We start from the raw sequence: 22,404 nt of genomic DNA, 5'->3' as shown, positions 1-22,404 counted from the left end.
CTAACTCGGCGCCCTGTTCCCGTGTTCACTCCCCTCCAGCCCACTCCAATGATGCTCGATGATTTTTTTTGTAATGTTAATTTGCTCACAAAATTTGCTGGATCCCTACTGTTTATCAATGAATGGCTGTGTTTCCCAAACATCAGATGTTTGCATATCTTCACCACATTTGACATGAGTTTTCAGTGTCTCGTCTATACAGTTACTTGTTTTAGATTTCTCTTTACACTGACCCTTCTCAGGGATGTTTGCGTTTTGGCAGGAATGTGCGAAATTTTTTTTAACTTTTTATTTTTATTGGAGTATAGTTGATTAACAATGTTGTGTTAGTTTCAGGTGTACAACAAAGTGATTCAGTTATACATATACATGTACCTATTATTTTTCAAATTCTTTTCCCAGTTAGGTTGTTACAGACTATTGAGCAGAGTTCCCTGTGCTATATAGTAGGTCCTTGTTTGTTATCCATTTTAAATATAGCAGTGTGTACATATCAACCCCAAACTCCCTAACTATCCCTCCCCCCTACCCTCCCCCCTGGTAACCTTAAGTTCGTTCTCTAAGTCTGTGAGTCTGATTCTGTTTTGTAAATAAGTTCATTTGCGTCATTTTTTTTCAGAATTCCACATATAAGCAATATATTATGATATTTCTCTTTTGCCGTCTGACTTACTTCACTCAGTATGACAATCTCTAGGTCCATCCATGTTGCTGCAAATGGCATTATTCCATTCTTTTTAACGGCAGTGTAATATTCCATTGTATATATGTACCACATCTTCTTTATCCAGTCATCTGTTGATGGCCATTTAGGTTGCCTCCATGTCTTGTCTATTGTAAATAGTGCTGCGATGAATATCGGGGTGCAAGTATCCTTTCGGGCCATGTTTTTCTCCAGATTTATCCAGGAGTAGGATTGCAGGATCATACGGCAACTCTATTTTTAGTTTCTTAAGGAACCTCCATACTATTCTCCATAGTGGCTGCACCAATTTACAGGAATGTGCGAATTTTTAAGATAAAAGCTCTTGCAGTCCCAATCAAAAGGTGAAGAGCAGTTTTGTGGAAGGGTTTTGAGCTTTCCTAATTCCCTGCCACCACGCAAGCTTGTCCTCTTGACTTGAAGCTAAACTTCTAAGACGGAAGGTCCCAGCAAGATTGAGATGCGTGGGACTTCCCTGGTGGTCCAGTGGTTAAGACTCCATGCTCCCAATGCCGGGGGCCTGGGTTTGATCCCTGGCTGGGGAACTAGGTTCCCGCATGCCGCAACTAAGAGCCTGCATGCTGCAACTAAAGATTCCGCATGCCGCAACAAAGATCCCGCATGCCACAACTAAGACCCAGTGCAGCCAAATAAATAAATACATATTACAAAAAAAAAAAAAAGATTGAGACGCATGACACAGATTACTACACCTCTCTCGAGTCATCAAGGCAGAGGTGACTCCTTCGTGCAATTGTCTCTTCAGCTGAGGTTGCGGGTGGAGACGGTGAACGTTTGGTCCCACCTCTGGTGGCAGGGATGGGGGGTGGGGAGTATAAATGAAGGAAGAAGAGGAAGAGGGCAAGAGACCACCCAAGTTTTCGTAACTCACCCTCTGACGTTTGAAAATACCTTATTTCATTATTTCCTAGGATTGATTTCTGCAACATCTATTCCGAGAAAAATATTAGAAAGAAATATGTAGTTTCTTTGCATCAGTTTTCCCCTTTGTCAATATTAAACGACTTAGTCACTTCTCTGGGGAATTAAAGAGGTTGATTCATGGCTATGTGACCCTCTTGTCACTTCTGGTTCCTTTTTCCTTGCTCTACATCAAGTCTCAGAGCCCTAGGGAAGGGCATTTTTGCACCCAGAGAAGAACCTGAGAGGAGCCTGTAAGTAAACTTTCAGAATAATCTTGATTTTGAAATTGCTTTTTTTTAATAAGAAAAAATTAAGTATTAGTAAATTGGAATAAACAGTTGAGACTAGAGGAAACTTTAAACCTCTGCCTCTATCCCCGACAGTTTACCTATGTACAGAAATATCAGAAAGTTTGTTAACATTGGCCTGAGGGATCTGAATCCCTCATCTCAGGGAGGACTGCAGCTTGAGCATCTTCTTAACAGAAGAGCTGTGTGGACTTGGGCCATCCCTGGCTTTTGAAGAGCTGATCTGTTAGCCAAGCCTCGGGTCGGGGAGAGGAGCAGGGCTGGCTCGGAAAGGCTGCCAGGCCTCACAGACAGTGCCATGCCGGACTGAATTGTTCTGTAGACACTCCTCTGTTTACCCAGTAGCTTTCATTAATCTTTCCTTTCTTGTGTGAAGGTTGCTTTCAGAGAGGAAGGCGTTCGCTGGCTTTCCCAAGGCAAGAACGATGAAAACAAAATTATGAGGAATTCATTTCACCTCTTGGCGCTGCTCGAGCTATTCTGGCAGGCTCAGAGAACACTGCGTTCCCGACCAATTTATAAGTTTGCAAGAGTTTTAAAAAAAGAAAGAAAGAAAAAGAGAAAAGGACAAGAAACGCTCCGTCCTCCTTTTGTCCCCCTTACGGGTGCGGGGCTTCTGCAAAATGCCAGCGCCCAGAGTGGGCTCGGCCACTCTCCTTTGCCTTTATTTCCGAGACTGTGGGCTGGCAGGACCCAAGGGAGCTGTGGTCGCCAGAGGTGAAGTGACCTATCCAAGGTCACATGCAGGCCAGACCACAGGTCTCCTGTCTCCCTGCCCCGCGGTCTTTTTCTATCCCACTCTGCCCTTTCTCCAGATTCCCTTTAAAATGAGATTCCCATCAAGTCCTGAGGTCAATGAGAGGCTGATGTGTTCAGACTAGGTCCCCACAGGGGATTAGCAGAGCGGGTTGGAGGAGAAGAGAAAGAACCTCGGCAGTAGGGTTTATTTTCCCCCAGGGGGTCTGCAGACTGTATCTGGGCTTGCTGAGCATAAGCCACTGGCTTCTGCATGGGGACCAGGGTTAGAAGGAGCTGGTCTCACTTACTGGAAATCTCAGGGCGTCCGACAAGGCGAGTGCTCCCCACCTGGGGAAGGAAGGGAGCAAGAGGGCCGCGCTGAGGTCCTTGTCCTCTGAGTCCTTTCCCAAAGAAGGCTGCATTGGTTTCTCCTGCACTTGCAAAAGCAGTGGTCCTGTGCGTTTCTGTTTGCCAGCGCCAGACCGACACTGGTGATGTGCTTCTTCAATATCCCCCCAATCTTGAAGGCGCCCAGGGTGGGCCACTTTGGAGGCTCCAGTTATTATTGTCACAGCTGCTGACTGGGCCTTGTATCTGAAGCAAGGATGCGTTCTTTGCACCTTGAGAGTTAATCTGCGCTCAAAGGAATCACGGGACAACACAGGAATGTTCATCGCCCTGACTCCCCAACAAAGTGGGCCAACAGGGCTCTGGGGCTGGGGGCTGGGAGCCTGTGTCCTCCGTGCCAGGGCTTTTGCTGCTGCCACTGATGTGTAATACCCCCCGGGGAAAACAATCAAATCCACTGCGTATGCACCTCACAGCCAGCGTTTGCTGGTGTGCGCAGGTTGATGGAGAAGCCTGGCCTCTTCTGTTTCCCATGGCAACAGCTCAGCTCTGCGTGAAAGCAGATAAGTGTGGGCTCAGGCTGGATACACAGACCGCACAGTTCTGCATGGCTCCGCGCTTGGACCAGGAGCTTCTCGTCACTGCCCCTGTTCCTTAACTTGTTCCCTCCCACCCAGCCACACAAAAATTCCTTTCATCCCGTGAAAGAGAGATGGGTCCTTGGTGATATTCTCCTGTGAACTGCAGCCGTGGTTTCCCGGCCCCGGGTTGTGGCACAAACTAGAGTTTAGGGATAAAGGCAGAAAAGTGGTAATTATTCTTGGGGTATTGCCACTGGTAAAAGCAAAAAAGCAGGTACACGGTCCTGGGGAGACACTGATGTTGAGATAAACATTATTGATAACGGAGGCACCATAAAGAGAAACTGCAGGTTAAAGGGATCAGGTTTGCCTTTTATCTGCTGCTGGAAGAAGCGATGGAGAGAGGCGGGAGGGCTCAATCCAGGAGAGCAAGAGAAGGGAATAAAATAGAGCTAGAGATCTTTGGGGAAAAAATATTCCCAAGGCATAGAGGAAAAACCTTTATGCATGAGACTGGAATCTGGCCTACAGCATGATTTTAAAAGGTACCAGGGAATAAAAAGAGGGTAAGGTAATTCAGATGACTGGAGAAGGAGAAGGGGAAGGGGAGGAGGAAGGCCGGGCAGAGAGAAGAGGAGGAAGTCACGTGAGGATTCCCCCAAACACCAAGGGTTGCAAACTGGCAACCAGTAGCCAAAATCAGTGTCAGACTATTTAAAAATAATTTGAGCCAAACTTTTTTTTTTTTTTCATCAGGAGATGCTACTCAAATAAAATTAGATTTCTGGCTTCTCTAAAAAAAAAAAAATCAGAAAATCTGGCAACACTGGGTCTGTGTACAGCCTCGAAGACAATCTGCTGGGCTGGAGCTGTTGTTCCTGCAACTTCAGCTGGGACATGGGCTCCCAGCCCCCCAGGACCCACTGCCCACACCCCTGCCCCCCAGGAAGTCTCTGTATCTCCTGATTTTCTTCACCCTTTATGGTGCCTATCTGACCCCTGCAGGCGTGTAAAGGCTCAGTGCTGCCCTAATTTACCAGCAAAGGGAAAACTCCGACCCTAACCCCCAGCTCAGCAGAGAAGGTGGGGACCAACACTGAATGCTGCTCTCATCCCCTGATGCTGGGAGAGACGGTTCAGTTGAGAACGAATGCCTTGCAGCCTAGACCTCAGACCAGGATGGGCCTGACACCCGATGGAGATCCTGTCGTCAGCTCTGGAGGGTTCAGTTAGGCTGTGCTGACAGAGGAGGTGGAGGACGCCCCGTGCAGATGACAACGCAAGGAGAGTTTATACCTACAGTGTTGAATGGCATTTCAGGATCCGCACACGATTGGGATTCTGGGAATATGTTTCAACCAAATTTAGAAGCTATCCTTTGAGGATCATGTTAAAGAGAGTCTGAGAAACTTGCCTATCCTGAACCCTCAGTGCCATGTAAACGCGGGTTAGAATCCTGGCTCTTCTACTTACTCGCTGTGGGACTTTGGGCAAGTTATTGAACCTCTCTGAGCCTCAGTTTCCTCATCTAAAATATATCTATATAATCATACAGAGCTACTGTGAAAATTAGGAATAATGTATTTTGGATGCCATTAACAGCGGCCAGACGCTTGGTAACAACTTGGGAACTATTTTCTATTATTATTATTACTATTTTGCTTGTCCACTTTTCTAATTATTTATCTTGTGATGCCTGAAGGCAAATTTGGGATGCGGGAAATTTTAACTCCGTTGCTTAGGAACTCTGGTAGGAATTTTAAAACAGGTTTCATGAAAAGTCAGAAATGAGATGTTGATGGGAAATGTGTCACATTGAGGTGGAAAACTGGGGTCTCCCTCTCACTTCTGCCTCTAGTCCAGGACAGCTTCGGCCAGCCCAGTAGCCTCCTTGGATTTTCCTTTCCTCAACTGTGGAAACCAGCCGGCCAGGTGTTGCTTATCTAGAGCTGTGCTGTTCAGTAGATAGACACCAGCCACATGTGACTGTTTACATTTAAATGAATTAAAACTAAATAAAGTTAAAAATCCAACTCCTCAGTTGGACCAGCCCTAAGTGCTCAATTGTCCCATCAGGCTCGTGCTGACCATGTTACACAGCACAGATACAGAACGTTTCCATCACCGCTGAAAGTGCTATCAGACAGTCCTGAATTCTAGAGATTGCTAGGCAGCGCCTGGCCCTCAGATGAGCAGCACCTGGGACTTGTGAGGAACGCAGACTCTCAGGTGCCAGTCTAGACCTTTGAAATCAAAATCCGCATTTTGACAAGACTCCCCCGGTGCTAACATACTCAAGTCTAAGAAGCTCTGACCTATGATATTTCTTCCAGCTTTAAAAGTAAAATTTAAGAATCTGCGTATCTGCCTGAAAAAGTCTTTGAGAAAGGAATAAGTAACCAGCTTGTCCAAATCCTGATTCCCTGATTTTTCTAAAAGGAAAGAACTGGGGCCATCTGAAGAAAGAAAGATCAGCAGGACGACTGCACCTCTGCAGGAGCAAGAGGATAGAAATCAACAGACATCTATCTAAAGGCAACGCGCCAAACATTAGCGCTGGGGAGGCGGTGCAGTCCAGCTCCTGCTTCTGAGCCTTGCATCCTTAGGACACTGAAGCCTTGCCTAAAGAGCTTCAGAGAAGGAACATTCTCAATTTGCTGCGGCAGCAAAGAAACAAGAAGAAATAGGTTGCATTTCCTGGGCACCTTATCTCCAGGGCATCTTAACGTGCTTGCCAAAGCTTCCCTCCTTAAACCTCACCAGGAAGGAGCTCAGGCAGGTCTTTTATTCAAGCAGGGAAAATGAGGAACAGAGATTGGTGAAGAAGTCAAGGGCACATTCAACACTGACAGGAAGGGCAGACTGGAACACCAGCCCTGAGCTTGTGGTCCAAACTCGCCTCTGTGGCTTGAGCTATAAAATAGGAGAGAAGGCATTTGGTCCTCTTGCTGCAGAAAGTTTTGATGTCTTTTGGTGACATGCTGTTTTCAGCACAAAAACAAAGGGGAATAATATTAGATCTGTTGCTTGTTAAGAAAACATGTGCCTCTTATAAGACAAAATTGCAGTAATATATCTTATTTAATTGTTATTAGATTTTTTTGCCGAAGGCTAAAATTTTAATGTATCCATAAATCTGTTTCTCACTTGCAAAGAAATCTCTTTATAAAGAACACACTGTACAAGGATGAAGGCAAGAGGAGGGAAAAATGAATCTAAAATATGCATTATTAATTTTTTAGAAAGCAAGCAACATGGTACCTCATAAAGGATATTAGAAAAAAATAAAACAGCTGGGATTTTTGATTCGCTGTAGAGAAAAATCTGCTGATTTGAGAAACATTCTTACAGGGTAAACTATTTTGATGCAAAAAGAAATGAGCAGATAGAAATGGGTTTGTGATATGCAAATCAGCTCTTAAACAGTCACTGGCAGAAAGTGTGATGTGTTTCCAGCAGATACAGTGAGCTGAGCATCCTGTCACATAACCCAGAGCCAGCCGTGGAGTCTGGGCGTGGCTCAGGGGGCAGGGAGACCTGGTCTGAATTCTGCTATGCCACCTACTCTCCGTGTGATCGCTGACACATTTCAGCAAGCACTCTGAGCCTCTGTGTGAAAAGCAACCGCCAGAGGCTTTGGGGAGGATGCAGAGAGATGCTATATATAAAGTGCTCCTAGGACATAATAGACAATTATTATCTATTAGTGTACCAATTACTCAGATAATGGTTTGGGGTCAAATCCAAAGCCATACCGAAGAAAGCAAATGGGGACACAGCTAGGAGGAGAGGCAGCACCTGCCAATTTGCTGTGGTGCTGGGTGTCCTGCCCAGTGTCCGCCTGATCACTGCTGACTGATCAAGTCCTCCGACCCAGGCAATGACGCAGGGCTGACTTGCACTGGCAAGGCTGGGGACAGTTCAGGAGCACAGGGGCTATCGGTGACTTCTGGCGCTCAGAGAGGCAGAGCAGTGGAGTTGGTGCACAGGAGTACTGCCAACCTCCAAATCAACCTCCAGTTCTGAAAGGAAGCAAGCTTGCAGGAAAAAAGGACTCTGTTCTTTTGCTGGTCCCCATTCTAATGTCCATTTCTTCCAATTTCCTTTCCTCCGGATGGAGTAAGACCGCCTTCTCAGGGAGGATCTTGAATCTTCTATAAGGCCAGTCCCACATGGTGATGACCCTTCTTCAACACAATGTCTCCCCGTATCTCTTCTCTGCACTGAACTTTCCCATTCAGATTACGTGCAGGAGCTGCAAGCCCTCTATACTATTGCTGAAGAAATTTCCACAGGTTTGTTCCCAACCTGCCTATTTCCCCATCTCATTTCTGTCCTACATTAACCCCATTCCGCCCGAACCCAAACAGAGAGCCATTTCTCCCCTTCAGGATGCTCAGTTCATGCCTTCCCGCCAATGACTGGATACCTTTCTCACATTACCAGTGTAATTCACTGGCTCAAACAGTATTAAGCTACTCCATAAATCCAGCCCCAAAATAGTTGATGTGAGAAGGGATTTATTTGAGAGTGTTTAAAAACTGATCAATGTCTTCGTTAAAATTCCATACATAGGGTATAATGCTCATTAGATATTTTCATGTCAAATAAGATAGCTCAAATTTATTTTGTATCATCCCAGATGAACCCAAGGCTCTCTGAGTGCATCACACACCTAAATCTGCATGACTGACAGAGCAGTAGCAGCCCCATAGCACCTTCATTTTAGATCTGGGAAAAAAGAAAAGATGATTAACTCGGTGACAAAATATTCTCATTTTCCTTGTAAGATTCTCAGGAGAGAACTGCACTCAGAGGGTAGGAGCAAGGGAGGAAGGCACAATGGTTACAGAGCTGAATACAATGGCTTCGGTCCAATGCCACGTTTAAGTTTGGATGCCTTTGGTTTGCTTTCTTCTCTGTAAACTTAGAGCACAAGAAAATAGATGACTGTCAGAAAGTGATCTTATATAATGCAGTTTGTTGAAATTTCAGCCTGTTCATCAACCTAAGGTTTGTTTCAATGAATAAGACCCATGGCACAGGGTTGCTGCTTTTATCAGTTAACAATCACTGTGCAAAAAAGCAGCACAGAATTCAGGGGCTCAAAGTAAAGAAGCATTTCTTATTGCTCAAGTATCTGTGATCAGCTGGTGGCTGGGGACTGGCGGGTCTAGGATGCCCTATTTCACATATCTGGCAGTTGACTGGCTATTGGTTGAGTTGATGGAATAGACTGGTCATGTTCCTCTTGTCATTCAGCAGCCCAACCTGGTATGACAGGATGAATGACCCCACCCCACTAGCCCCAACCAAAGATGTCCATGTCCGAATGCCCAGAACCTATGACTATGTTACCTTTCATGGTAAAAGGAACTCTACATATGTGCTTGAGTTAAGGACCTTGAGATGGAGAGATTATCCTGGATTACTTGGGTGGCCCCAGTATAGTCACAGGGGTCCTTTGAAGAGGGAGGCAGGAGGATCAGAGTCATGAGAGAAGATATAAGGATGGAAGCAGAGGTCAGAAAGAAAAGAAGATGCAACATTGCTCTCTTTGAGATGGAGGAGAGTCCACAAGGCAAGGAATATAGGTGGCCTTTAGAAGCTGGAAAAGGCAAGCAAATGGATTTTCCCCTAGAACCTCCAGCCCTCTGCAGCTCTCTGGACCAGTTTTAGACTTCTGACCTCTAGAATTGTGAGAGAATAAATATGTGTTTCTATAAGCCACTAAGTCTGTGGAAATTTGCTACAGCAGCAATAGAGGCTAAAAGACCTGGTCTTGTCAACAAGTTAATAGTAGGGTTACAAGAGAGGCAGGAGGGAATCATAGACTCGGGATAGGCATACTATTACTTCTGCCACATTCCATTGGCCGATGGTGTCACAGGGCCATCCCAAATTCATGGGCTGGAGAAATAAACCCCACGATGCGATTCTATTTCTCTCACTTCTTGATGGGCGAAGTTGTAATGTCACTTTGCAAGGAGGGGTAGAAACTGAGCAGGACCCTGCGGGGCCTCCCCAGGGACAGACCCCGTGTCCCCCACCTCTTGTTTGTAGAAAAGCTTTAGCCTCGTAGGCCTCCCCCCAAGTCCAAAGAGCAAATTTAATGAGAAATGTGAGAAAATGCAGAAACAAAGGAAAACAGTCAAGTAAGACAAAATAATAAGAGTTTAGCCATAACACAAAGTCAAGGACTTTTAGTGCCTCCTCAAGGCTGTAGATAATAACCTGAACCATATCCTTGAGGTGTTTTGTAGACATTAAAACCCCCCGCCAGGCGGAAGAAGTTAACTGCAGGTGACGATAAGCATGTAGACCCCAGAGGGGTTGGAACCAGAGGTTGATGATGTTAATTCCCGAAACATCACGCTGTTACCTCACCACCCACAATTAGAAGGATGTACCAAGCTGATCAGGCACCCTGCAACCCTCTCCCTCACCTTGCCTTTAACAACCCTTCCCCGAAAGCCACTGTGGAGTTCAGGTCTCTTTTTTTTAAACGGTGTTTTTTAAATTGAAGTATAGTTAATTTACAGTGTTGTGTTAGCTTCAGGTGTACAGCAAAGTGATTCAGTTATGCATAAACATTTGTATATATATTCTTTTTCAGATTCTTTTCCATTATAGGTTATTACAAGACACTGAATATAGTTCCCTGTGCTGTACAGTAGGTCCTTGCTGTTTACCTATTTTATACATAACAGTTAATCCCAAAGTTTTAATTTAGCTCCGCCGCACCTCCCCATCCCGTTATCCCCTCTGGTAACCATAAGTTTGTTTTCTATGTCTGTGAATCTACTTCTGTTTTGTAAATAAACTCATTTATATCAAGTTCGGGTCTTTTGAACACAAGCTGCCCGTACTCCTTGCTTGGTCCTGCACTGGGCACCTTGCAATAAACTCTGCACTTCTCTTCACCACAATCCAGTGTCAGTGAATTGGCAGCGAGCGGGCCCAAGTTTGGTTTAGTAATAGTGTAGAGACTGAGAAGGGTAAAAAATTACGGCCATTTTTTGCAATCAATCTATCATCGTGCCCTTTACAAAGAGGACATTTAAAAGCAACATCTGACCCTGCTTCTCTTTCATTTCCAGGGACACAGGGAGCATGGGTGTCTGGACCTCAGGCACCAATATCTTCCTCAGTCTTTGGAGGACGTATGTGTCTCCAAGGAGCCTTGGATGGATGGACTTCACCCAACATTTGGGCACTTGCTGTTTTGTTGCTTTCATTTCCGTTGGCCTCCTCTCTGGGGCCTTCTACTGGTTTCTGTCCTCATTCATAGTCTTCACCACCTCCTGGATGGTCACGTGCACTCTGCTGTGCTGCTCCAAGCACGCACGGTGTTTCGTTCTGCTCTCCTTCCTCTCGTGTGGCCTGCGTGAAGGCAGGAATGCTTTGATCACAGCTGGCACAGGGATAGTAATCTTTGGACACGTGGAAAATATTTTTCACAACTTTAAAGGTCTCCTGGACAGTATGACTTGCAACCTAAGGGCAAAGAGCTTTTCCATCCATTTTCCACTTTTGAAAAAATATATTGAAGCAATTCAGTGGATATACGGCCTTGCCACTCACCTAAGTCTATTTGATGACCTTGTTTCTTGGAACCAAACACTGGAGGTCTCTCTTTTTAGTCCCAGCCAAGCCCTGGAGGCACAGCTCAATGACACTACAGACAAAGCCCTGCGTGTCTTGTACCAGGTGGTGACAGCGACAGAGGTGTTGTCTTCCCTGGGGCGGCAGCTATTTGCCCTCACAGGGCTTCTGCTGGTGCTACTTGGCACTGGCCTCTTCATGAGGCGATTTTTGGGCTCCTGTGGTTGGAAGTTTGAGAACATCTACATCACCAGACAATTTGTTCAGTTTGACGAGAGGGAGAGGCATGAACAGAGGCCCTGCGTCCTCCCGCTGAATAAGCAGGAAAGGAAGAAGTATGTCGTCATCCCATCTTTCTGGCTGACTCCTAAAGACAGGAAAAACCTGGGGCTGTTTTTCCTCCCGGTACTTACCCATCTGTACATCTGGGTGTTGTTTGCAGCCATAGATTATCTGCTATATTGGCTCATTTTCTCCATCAGCAAACATTTCCAAAGCTTGCCAGGGCTTGAGGTTCACTTGAAGCTGCACAGAGAGGTAGGTGCTCACAGGCCCATCTCACTGTGTATCCCAGATGTTTGCTGTGTGTTTGCCAAAGATCGTGAACTTCCCAAGGCAGGGCAGTGTCCTATTCCCCTCTGGATCCTCAGTGCCTGGCACGGAGCCTGGCACGTAGGAAGAACACCCAAAATGTTGGTTAGATTGAGTTGAAACCCCAATGTTAGAGTATGAGAACATTCTGAACATTTTTGATCACTGTATTAGTTTCCTGTGGCAGCCGTACTGCAACAGAGGAGACCATGGTTTTTGTCCATCCCATCTTTTCTCTTTTCCATTTTTCCCTGTGGAAATTTATGACTATGTAGACATTTCAGAGGATCTGGATACTGTCAGATACTTGTCTTATTTGTTTTTAAACCTAGCATTCTGCGCTACGTGGAACATGCACATGTTCCACGTAGTGCGTGGAGTTGTATGTGTGTACATGTGCACGTGTGCGTGTGTGTGTGTGTGAATGTCATGCATGCTGGGTGGTGTGCAATAGCCTGGGCTGGTGATCACGCCATCTACTGTTTCCATATGTCTGATTTTCCCTCTTCTTTATCGAGCTACAATAGACTGTGCCTCTTCTGGGGAAATCTCAGAGGGGAAGGGCAGAAAGGGACCTGGAAACCCTCCTTTGAAAGCCCATTTCCTCCTGCTGCATCCACACTCTCCCTCCCCTTTTCTCCTGGCTCAGCAGGCACTGTCTGGCCCCTGCCCCGCCTAATCCTGGGCTGCTTCTCGGAGTTGATTACTCTGAGCCCTCTGTTTCCTCTGAAGTCTTCAGTTAATTACAAGAACCGCGTTGCTCTACATATCTGGAGCAGGGTGGATAATGGAAGCAGTGTTTCAAATGAAAGCCAAACAAGATTTTCAGCCAGGCTTGATCCGGGGCGGCGGCTAGTGGAAGGGCTTCTCTCCTCCTCTCCCCCATAGTCCATCCCCCTCCTGTCGTCCCTTTTTTGATCTTCCCCTCTCAGTTCTTCCCTCTCCTTCTTTATCTTTTTGCTCCTCTCTCATCTATTTCTCTCTGAGCCAAAACCCATGACTGTTTTGTGAATTCTCACTGTTTTAGATAGAAGGGGGGAGAAAAGCAAGTCTGCCTTCCAAAAAAGGCCCAGAAGCTTTCCAATGACAATGTCCTGGCAAATACATTTTGGGGTGTTGCTGGGTCCTGGGGATGCAAAGTTGTCTAGACCGTGATGGCTGCCATCGAGGGGCTCATGTCCTGGCGGGGGAGGCCACCACGTACACTCACAATGACAGCAGGGTGGTGGGCGCAGAACAGATGCGAGCACAAGACTGCTGTGGGAGCTCGTCTCAAACTCTCTCCTGCCGAGCCTGGGAGGCTGTGCCACCAGCAGCCGGCTTCCACGTAACTGGCAGTGCCCTGCCCTTATCCCACGATGCCCTTGGAGGTTCCTGGTCTCTCCATTGCAGCAGATTTGCAAAGGAGAAGTCAAGCAAGAAAAGAAACATTGGCTCAAAGTTTCTCCCACTTTTATACAATTTTAAATAAAGAAGAAAAGTGGGAAATGATGTGAATAGACCTGCCTGGATGGGTGGACACTGTAAGTAAAAATAGCTACAGTCGCTACTTATCGAGCACCTACTATGTGCCCAGCACTGGTCTGCATTAACTTTTCAGGACTGTCTGATACCAGAGTGAGTCTTCCATCCATTACTCAATACCATCTTGGCAAATTGTTTACTTGAGAGAGGCAAACACATTTTTTAAAACATTGGGGTACCATTTAGTACATTGCTCTGTATTTTGAGAGTTTGTTACCCTCCACCAAGCCCGTACAAAATTGTTGACAACCTTTCTGAAGCCCTGACTCCCAGCTGCAAAATCCCCGGTTAGATTCCCAGACTAAATAACTTCTTCCCAGATCGGACACCCGCTGCTTTCTTATTGCAGGATTTCTCATCACTGACTCAATCGATGTGTTTGTTTCTTCAACAGTATTGAAAAGAATGCATGCCTCTGCTCTGGGGACTGAAATCTCTCTATTTAATCATAGGTGAACTGTCTTTTTAATAAGAGAAAAGGAGAGGTAACACAAATGCTTTCTACTGCTTAGCCACAGTGCTGGGGAAATTGCAGATCTGACTTGACATTTGTGTAGAAGTCCCAGGTTTGGGGGTTTCCAGATTTTTCACAGGTATTGGGGTAAATCAAAGGTGCGTGGTGTTCTCTGGGTGTGATTGGATTCTTTTCAGAAGTCATTTTCCTCCTCTGGGCCCCAGGGGTCTAGGGTGTTGGGGTGATAATAACTTACTAAGTACTCCAGTCTGTAACGTTAATGCTCCATCCCCAAGGTGCTTACTTTACACTGGGAGTAGTTTATTCATGGGCAGGATCTGGTCCATTAATTCCTGTTTTGCCAAATTGGAAAACAAATCCACCAAGAGACTATATGGCTTTCTCAGGTCAGGGAAAAGTAAGAGCTGAATCAGCACACACTTCTCCTGCTGGTGGCTTGGCTGGGTGGCTCAATGTCATCTTCCCTCTGGGTCAGTTTGTTGAGGGCAACTGGCTTATTCTCTTGCCTTCAAGCAGGAAGGAATGCACCCCTCCTATCATCCAAGAGAGATGCAAAAATGTCCTATTTTGAGATCTCTATAAATAGGATTTTAGAGCCACTTTCAGTAAATATACTCTTCTTTGTATTCTTGCATCAAGAATAATTCCACCCCACCTCTTGCCACCCCAAGCTCTAGAAGGATGACTTAGAACATAATTTAATGCCTCCACATCTTTATGACCTTGTGGTCTGCTGACGAGGTGTTTGTCGAGATGGAGAGGCTATGACTGGGTCTTGAGGGGCTCTGCTACAAAAAAAACTTCTCCCCCAGTTGAGCAAAACCATCTTTCATTAGTCCCACATGCTCTGAAGTGTAGAAACAGGTGTTCCATAAAAATGGGTTATGCGGTCAAAATTAATAGGAGAATGGTTGGCTGAGGTTAAGCGAATTTCTCTGCTTTCTTCTCAGCACCTTCAACAGTCTAACGGCCATCGTGACTCTCTAAAGAAAGGACAGAGCAAACAAACTTATCTGATATCCTTCTCTCAAGGAAATCTATATTTCCACAATCCCTCTTTGGAAAAATCTGCAATGGCTACAACTAAAATTCATCTCTTCTCCTTTATTCCAATCACAGCACATAAAAGGAGCTGGGATAGCCCCTTCAGCCAAAGCTCCCTGCATATTTTAAGATAAATGTTACGTGCTATGGGGCAGTATTGAGAAAGACAAGGACAGGGTATGAAAATGGCATGGATCTTGATGATTTTATTCTTTCATTTTAGAAACAAGAAGCTCAAGACATCATCCATGATTCTTCATTTAATATATCTCTGTTTGAACCCAGTTGCCTCCCTAAACCAAAGCTACTTCTATCTAAGACCTGGATTCCTCTCAGTTTTATTCTTGTGATACTAGTGATGCTAGGACTGTTGTCCTCCATCCTGATGCAACTTAAAATCCTGGTGTCAGCATCCTTCTACCCAAGTGTGCAGAAGGAGCGCATCCAATACCTACATGCCAAGCTACTGAAGAAAAGATCAAAGCAGCCAGTGGGAGAAGTAAAAAGGAAACTGAGTCTGTACTTTACAAAGGTAAAGCCAAACTAGGGTTATAACCCGTAATTCGGGAAATTTTGATTTTGAAGGGCAAATGGAATTTCAAAGCACTCTTCAACTTTACATTAGGGCTTATATCCCCAGCAAAAGATAGGACACTGTTTCGGGGCAGGGGGGGTGGGGTGGGGGAACAGATGTACATGGCTAAGTCCAGAAGACTCTGCAGCAATGCCGGTCCAGAGGATTCTACAAGATAGCCTTCAAAACACTGATTTCAAGTGAGTACATTCAGTCATATGGTAGCAAAGCTACGGGGAAGGCCCTCTCTAATGGCTGTTAAAGAACAATACCCAGTCAGAGTTACTTTACCGGGATAAATAAATAACAGAAGGGAAGTACCTACTACAGCTTGGTAAACTCCAAAGAATTTGCTCATTCTCCAGCATTAAAAAATATATATGATGAGATATATATATGATATGTACATATTTATACATATATATGATAACATAATGACTTTCATATACATATAAAATGAACACTTGTCAAAGATTTTTTTCAACGTATTAAAGACGGAACAGTAAGAAACTCCAACCAGTTCAAAGAACAATTTAAATCACACATATATTCAGGCCATCTTGAATACCAAAATGAATTTGTTTAATAGATACAAAACTGGCTTCTTCCACAAGGCAGGAGGCGAGGATCAATCGTACTCTACAGGGTGAAATTCATTTGCATGTCCAGGGACAAGAATCATTTGCATTGTTGCCATCCGCTATCTACAGCTTACAGAGCTGGAAAACAGTTCATAGACAATGAAAGACCAAAATAACCCCTAAGGATAAGCTTTTCTGGCCATTTCACAGTCCTGTGAAAAGTTTGTGCCAGTGGCATTTGAAATGACTCTAATGCTCATTCATCCAGCTTTGTGCCTTTTCAGATTCATTTCTGGCTTCCAGTCCTGAAAATGATTGGGAAGAAACAAACGGACACTGCCAGTGAAGACAACCCGTGAGAGGCCCCATGCAGCTCCTCAGCCACACTGTTCCAGCAATTCTCCTTAAGTCTACTGATCGTGACCCTTACTCATGCCCAGCAACAGAGAACTACACGGCGTGGTCCTTCAGCGGTTTGAGTCTGCAGGGCCAAACTACTTTTTTCCATAAGGGCCAAAGGGCTACCAGATAAATCGTTGTGTTGTCTGTCTCGCAAACAAGGCACATGATCTGGACTGTATCTCAGTGTAACAGGACTATAACCAGGCCCTTCGAGGAGAGTCTCAGCATAGAGTAATATTCAAAGAAAAAAACAGAAAAAAATTGGAAAAAATCAAAATCTCTACTGCAGGCTCACAAACAAATATCAAGGAGAACATACATGTATGATGGCAGCAAAATATCTTTAGATGCTTCTATCCCTTCTTTGCCCTTCTTAATATCCTTCATAGCTATTTCCTACCCACAACTCTCTGTCCTCCCCCCTGCCCCCTTATTCAAGAACTCTTTCCAAAACCCATCTCCAGCAGCTCCTAATTTCTTCTCACCACCTCCTCTGCTCCTATCCTCTACTTTCCTGGATCTCTTTTGTTTTTCCTCTTCTACCAAATCCTCTAGCCACATTTACTTAGAGAACACATTTATTAAAATCATATGAGAGGCTTCCTACAATGTGCATCTTGGGCCTCTTTTTCACTATAATCAATGTATACTCTACAGTACAGGGGCCTATTTCCCCTATTCAAAATACCTAAGAGGGACGAATACTGATTCTATTATCTCTAAAGTGCCAGAATGGGAAGAAATGAAGAAACATTAAAATTTTAAAACAATTTTTTAACTTTTCATTTTGAAAATGTTTCAGCCTTACAAAAAAGTTGCAAAATAGTTAAGTACAGCGTTCCATTTACCCATCACCCCTCATCCCCAAACATTAACATCTTACATAACCGTAGCACAATTGTCAAAACCAGGTAAATAACACTGAAAAATGCATAATCTACAAAACTCATTGGATTTTCACCAATTGTCCCACTAATATCCCACTAATGTCCCAAGGACTAGTCCTTGATCCAATCCAGGCTCATGCATCGCATTTGGCTGTCATGGTTCCTTAGTCTCGTCCAGTCAGGGACAGTTCCTCAGTCTGTCTTTCTTTTTTTTTTCATGACCTGACATTTCTGAGGAGTGCTGCCAGTTATTTTGTGAAATGTCCTTTGCTTTGGGTTTGTCTGATGTTTCCTTATAAGTAAACCCAGGTAATGTATTTTTGGGCAACTATACTACAGAAACGCTGACATGCTCTTCTCAATGTATGAGATCAGGGGTATGTGATGTTAATATGTCTCATTACTGGTGAGGTTACCTTTCTTCACTTAGTTAAGATGGGGTCCGCAGATTCTTCCACTGTTGAAGTTACTATTTTCCTTTTGGAATGAATAAGTATATTGTGGGAAATACCTTCAGACTATGCAAACATCCTGTTTCTCATCATACATTTACCCTCTAATTTTAGCATCCATGGATGCAAAACTGTGCCAGCCAAATAGTGATTTTCTATTGTAATAATATCTTCTACATTTTAAAATTGAAATTCTACACTCTCCCCAGAATGAAACATGTTTTCGAAGACCAAATTTTGTTTTGGGCACCAGAGTAGGCATTTTACACATACGGTCTCATTTATGTTTCATGACAATCCTGTGAGGGAGGTAGTATTATTTCTATTTTATAGATGGGAAAACTCACCCTCAAAGACCCTGACTTAGTTGGCCTGGGCTGGGGCCTGGGCACTGGCATGTTTAAAGCTCCCAGGTGATTCTAATAGTTGGCCAGCACTGAGAACCATCATTCCAGGAAGTTTTACTGAATTGCAGGTCTTTCAACACAGGTCTTCAGTGGTGAAATTTCTCTAGCAGAAGGAGCCTACATTAGAAATCTGAGTCAGCATTTCCCAAAGTGTGCTCCTCAGACCACTAATCCCTTAGTTGTTCCATAAAAGAGTTATATGACGTCAATAAATCCACACCATCTGCCTTCCAACCTTGAAGATTCATAATGCATGTTGGCATAATTTTAAAACTTTGAGAAATCCTATAATAAAGAAATCTCATTTAACCTGTTTCACCCAAAATTTTCTCAAATTATTAAACCATGGAACAATTTTACCTGTAATAACTGTTAACAGCACATAGGACCAGTTCTACAGCCCATACTCTGGTAAATACTGATATAATTGGCATAACTTTCAACCAAAAAAGATCTGAGAAGGTGAAGATGAATTTGTAGTTTTGGCTTATTTAAATATTCTGATGATTTTATGCTTTACTGTGTTTTCTAAAGAAAACAAAACTGTTTATTAAAATTATATATTAATAAACTAATCGAATACGTGATTTTTTTTTACTCATTTTGCATTTATTCCTCCTACAGAGAAGGGATCTGCCCCACATTAACTAGGCAAAGAATCAACTGCTCAAGTTAGAATGCACCCTCTCACCATACACAAAAATAAACTCTAAATGGCTTAAAGACTTAAACATAAGACATGACACCATAGAACTCCTAGAAGAGATCATAGGCAAAACATTCTCTGACATAAATTGTACCAATGTTTTCTTAGGTCAGTCTCCCAAAGCAAGAAATAAAACCAAAAATAAACAAATGGGACCTAATCAAACTTACAAGCTTTTGCATAGCAAAGGAAACCATAAACAAAACAAAAACACAACCTACAGAATGGGAGAAAATATTTGCAAATGACAAGGGCTTGATTTACAAACAGCTCATACAACTCAACAACAAAAAAACAAACAACCCAATCGAAAAATGGGCAGAAGACCTAAATAGACATTTCTCCAAAGAAGAAATATGGATGGCCAATAGACACATGAAAAGATGCTCAACATCATTAATTATTAGAGAAATGCAAATCAAAACTACAATGAGGTACCACCTCACACTGGTCAGAATGGCCATCATTAAAAAGTCTACAAATAACAAATGCTGGAGAGGGTGTGGAGAAAAGGGAACCCTCCTACACTGTTGGTGGGAATGTAAATTGGTACAGCCACTGCAGAGAACAGTCTGGAGTTTCCTTAAATAACTAAAAATAGAGCTACCATATGACCCAGAAATCCCACTTCCGGGCATATATCTAGAGAAAACCATAATTCGAAAAAAGAATGCACCCCAATGTTCATTGCAGCACTATTTTCAATAGCCAAGACATGGAAGCAACATAAATGTCCATTGACAAAGGAATGGAGAAAGAAGATGTGGTACATATATATAATGGAATACTACTCAGCCATAAAAAAGAATGAAATAATGCCATTTGCAGTACCATGGATGGACCTAGTGATCATAATATTAAGTGAAGGAAATCAGACAGAGAAAGACAAATATCATACGGTATCGCTTATATGTGGAATCTAAAAACTGGTACAAATGAACTTATTTACAAAACAGAAACAGACTCACAGACATAGAAAAGAAACTATGGTTACCAAAGGGGAAATGGGGGGTGGAGATAAATTAGGAGTTTGGGATTAACATATACACCCTACTATATATAATTATTTTATTTAATTTATACTATGGTAGAGGAACTGGTTAATAAAATGAATGTGGGTTGAGTGTGGTTATATATGTATATTTAAAAGCCTGTTATATTAGGCTAACGTAAACCCTGTACAGTGGGGAGGGAAGATTTAAATTAATGCGTGTCTGAGACCACCAAACTTTCAGGGTACAAAGTACCTTTTGATTTTAATTGCTAATGGTTGCAGTGACATTTTTAAAAGTTGGAAAGGACAGGGAGATGAATAACAGGGTACAGGGGATAACAGACTTTTATGATCTAAATTTTGGGTGTCTATGAACCTCACTTTTTAGTCAAAAAGCAGAAGTTAGTCAGATTTGTATTTGAGGAGATTTTGCAAATGAAAATGAAAAGCAAAAAGAGCAATGAGAGAAATAAAAGCATAACTAAACACAGTAACTACAATTAAAGCAGAAAGTGTCTGCACTGCTTTACTGGACACTGAGGAAATACAAAGTGTGATGTGTGAGGTGTCCTCTCCCACAGCCTCATTCAGCAAAGACAAGGAACAATGTACCCACTGATGACCGAGTGGGACTCAGGAAGAGGACAGGTTAGAGGATATAAGGGAAGACCAGGAAGTACTGAGACAAAGATATGGACATCCATCCCCCCTTCATGACCTTACAGAGTAGTGGCTCCCAAAGCTGATTAATCATCAGAATTACCTTCCGAGGTTACAAAATAATGTAAAATTATGGATTCCCAAACCTAAACCCAGATATACTAACTAGAGAGTCCTGGAAGGGTCCTGGGAATCTGTCTTCTAAGGGTCTTCACAGGCAATTCAGATGATTAGGAAAATTGGTAAACACTGCTTTAGAGAAGTGTAGCCAACTTTGGAAAGGAGGAATTGTTGATTAAATAAAAACACATCTATGTGGTATCTATGTAATTAGTTGTGTGGACATACACACAAGACTTCCATTCTACAAGTTGCTGAAGGAGCTATTAAATCCATCAAGTTTAGCCAATAATGCAAAATGCTAATTGTCAAAAAATGTACTATTATGTTCTGCAGTCCAACTCCCCCACTTGTGTAAATGAGCACCCAAAGGAAAATAAAACCCATGATGACATCATGAATTAGACAACTGTACCAGTATTTAACTATTTATCAAATATGATTTGGTATCCAATATTATTTTTTAATTCAACTCTTTCAATTTAAGGGATGATATATCACATTTTTAAAAATAGAAGGTAACCTTGACTATGACAATCACATGGTACAGAAGAAAGAACAGAGAGTTTTAGAATGGGGAAGGCTGGATTCAAACCTTAGTCCTGCTAATTATTAGTGACATGAACTTAGGCAACTTGGCTTTTCTCTCTCTTAGCCTCAGTTTTCTTATTTATAAAATGGGGCTTAAAAGAGCAATCTGATAGCATCTTTTTGAGAATTAAATGGGGTGACACATAAAAAGTCTCTCCCAATGAGACAAATAAATGTTAGCTCTTTCCTTTCTCTTTCTTCTTTCCCATTTATCCCTGCCCAAGCCCACTTTATTCAACATTGACATTAGGGTCTGATACAAAAAGAATAAAAACAAAAAAAAGAATTTCAACTAGGCTTGATATACAATGGAAATTGGCACACTTTTTTTGTGAAGGGACTGAAAATAAGTCTTTCAGGCTTTGCAGTCATGTGGGTCTGGTACAACCCCCTCACCTCTGCCACTGTAGCGAGAAAACAGCCATAGACAATCAGTAAAGGAATGAGCATGGCTGTGTTTCAATAAAACTTTATTTGCACAAAGAAGCAGCAAATTGGATCTGGCCTGTCTGAAATGCAGGAAGACTTTTCAGAAATCTATGAGTTGATGGAGGACATGATGCAATGTCAGAAAAAAAAGGGGCGGGGGATCAAAATCCCTCTTTTTTTTTCAAAGTTAGAAAAAAAAAATGGGATCAAAATCCCTCTTTTCCACCAACTAGCTGGATGACTTTGCAAAAGTCACTTCACCTTTCTGAACCGAATTTTCTCGTCTATAAAGAACAAGGAGCAGGGATACGGAATCTCCGAGGAAGCTGCCATCTCTTAAGGTCTATGATTCTTCGGGAGACCACAGTCTCCCGGAGAGAATCACCAATAAACTGCCACCCAAGTTTCAGTATTTGATTTGTTTGTTCTTTCATGGTTGATCAATGAATCATAAAGAACAACAGACGCTCTTGGGTCATAAGTATGATTCATTTGATTAAAGTGGGAAAAGATAACATTTGGTGAAAATAAATGTTTTCTCCACAGACACAAAGAAGCAATCAGAATAGTTATTATACTCTAAATGTCATACGTAATTTCTTATGGTTTAAAGTCAGGCTGCAATGTCAGTTGCCTGAAGACCTGAAAATTGAAAGTCTTTCTTTTTCAAAGAAAACAGTGCACTCACTCTAAATGTGATATATTAATTAGAGAGTGAAAGAAATTGATCAAAATTCTTTTTCCAAAAGGAAACCATTGT

The 22,404-nt window shown here is 43.0% G+C and overlaps 1 protein-coding gene across 1 annotated transcript; it reads left to right on the top strand.

The window, feature by feature from the left end:
• The first annotated feature begins 1,851 nt into the window (after positions 1–1,851).
• Positions 1,852–16,833, top strand: DCSTAMP (dendrocyte expressed seven transmembrane protein). The gene is made up of 4 exons (XM_024129984.2): positions 1,852–1,878; positions 10,703–11,744; positions 15,065–15,373; positions 16,281–16,833. Exons 2-4 carry the CDS (start codon positions 10,716–10,718, stop codon positions 16,353–16,355), a joined length of 1,413 nt encoding a protein of 470 aa, XP_023985752.1. The 5' UTR covers positions 1,852–1,878; positions 10,703–10,715; the 3' UTR covers positions 16,356–16,833.
• Positions 16,834–22,404: the final 5,571 nt, after the last annotated feature.

The sequence above is a fragment of the Physeter macrocephalus genome, chromosome 15, assembly GCF_002837175.3.
Source record: "Physeter macrocephalus isolate SW-GA chromosome 15, ASM283717v5, whole genome shotgun sequence".
NCBI classification, from domain to species: domain Eukaryota; kingdom Metazoa; phylum Chordata; class Mammalia; order Artiodactyla; family Physeteridae; genus Physeter; species Physeter macrocephalus.
The sequence above is the reverse complement of the archived record's forward strand: the minus strand, read 5'-3'. Positions and strand labels throughout refer to the sequence as shown.

What these genes read in the sequence shown, in the direction of transcription:
- DCSTAMP (XM_024129984.2), top strand. Translation starts at nt 10,716, where the DNA reads ATGGGTGTCTGGACCTCAGGCACCAATATCTTCCTCAGTCTTTGGAGG. An exon ending in ACTTGAAGCTGCACAGAGAG is followed by an intron (nt 11,745 to 15,064) that starts GTAGGTGCTCAC and finishes CTTTCATTTTAG; the next exon opens with AAACAAGAAGCTCAAGACAT. An exon ending in TGAGTCTGTACTTTACAAAG is followed by an intron (nt 15,374 to 16,280) that starts GTAAAGCCAAAC and finishes GTGCCTTTTCAG; the next exon opens with ATTCATTTCTGGCTTCCAGT.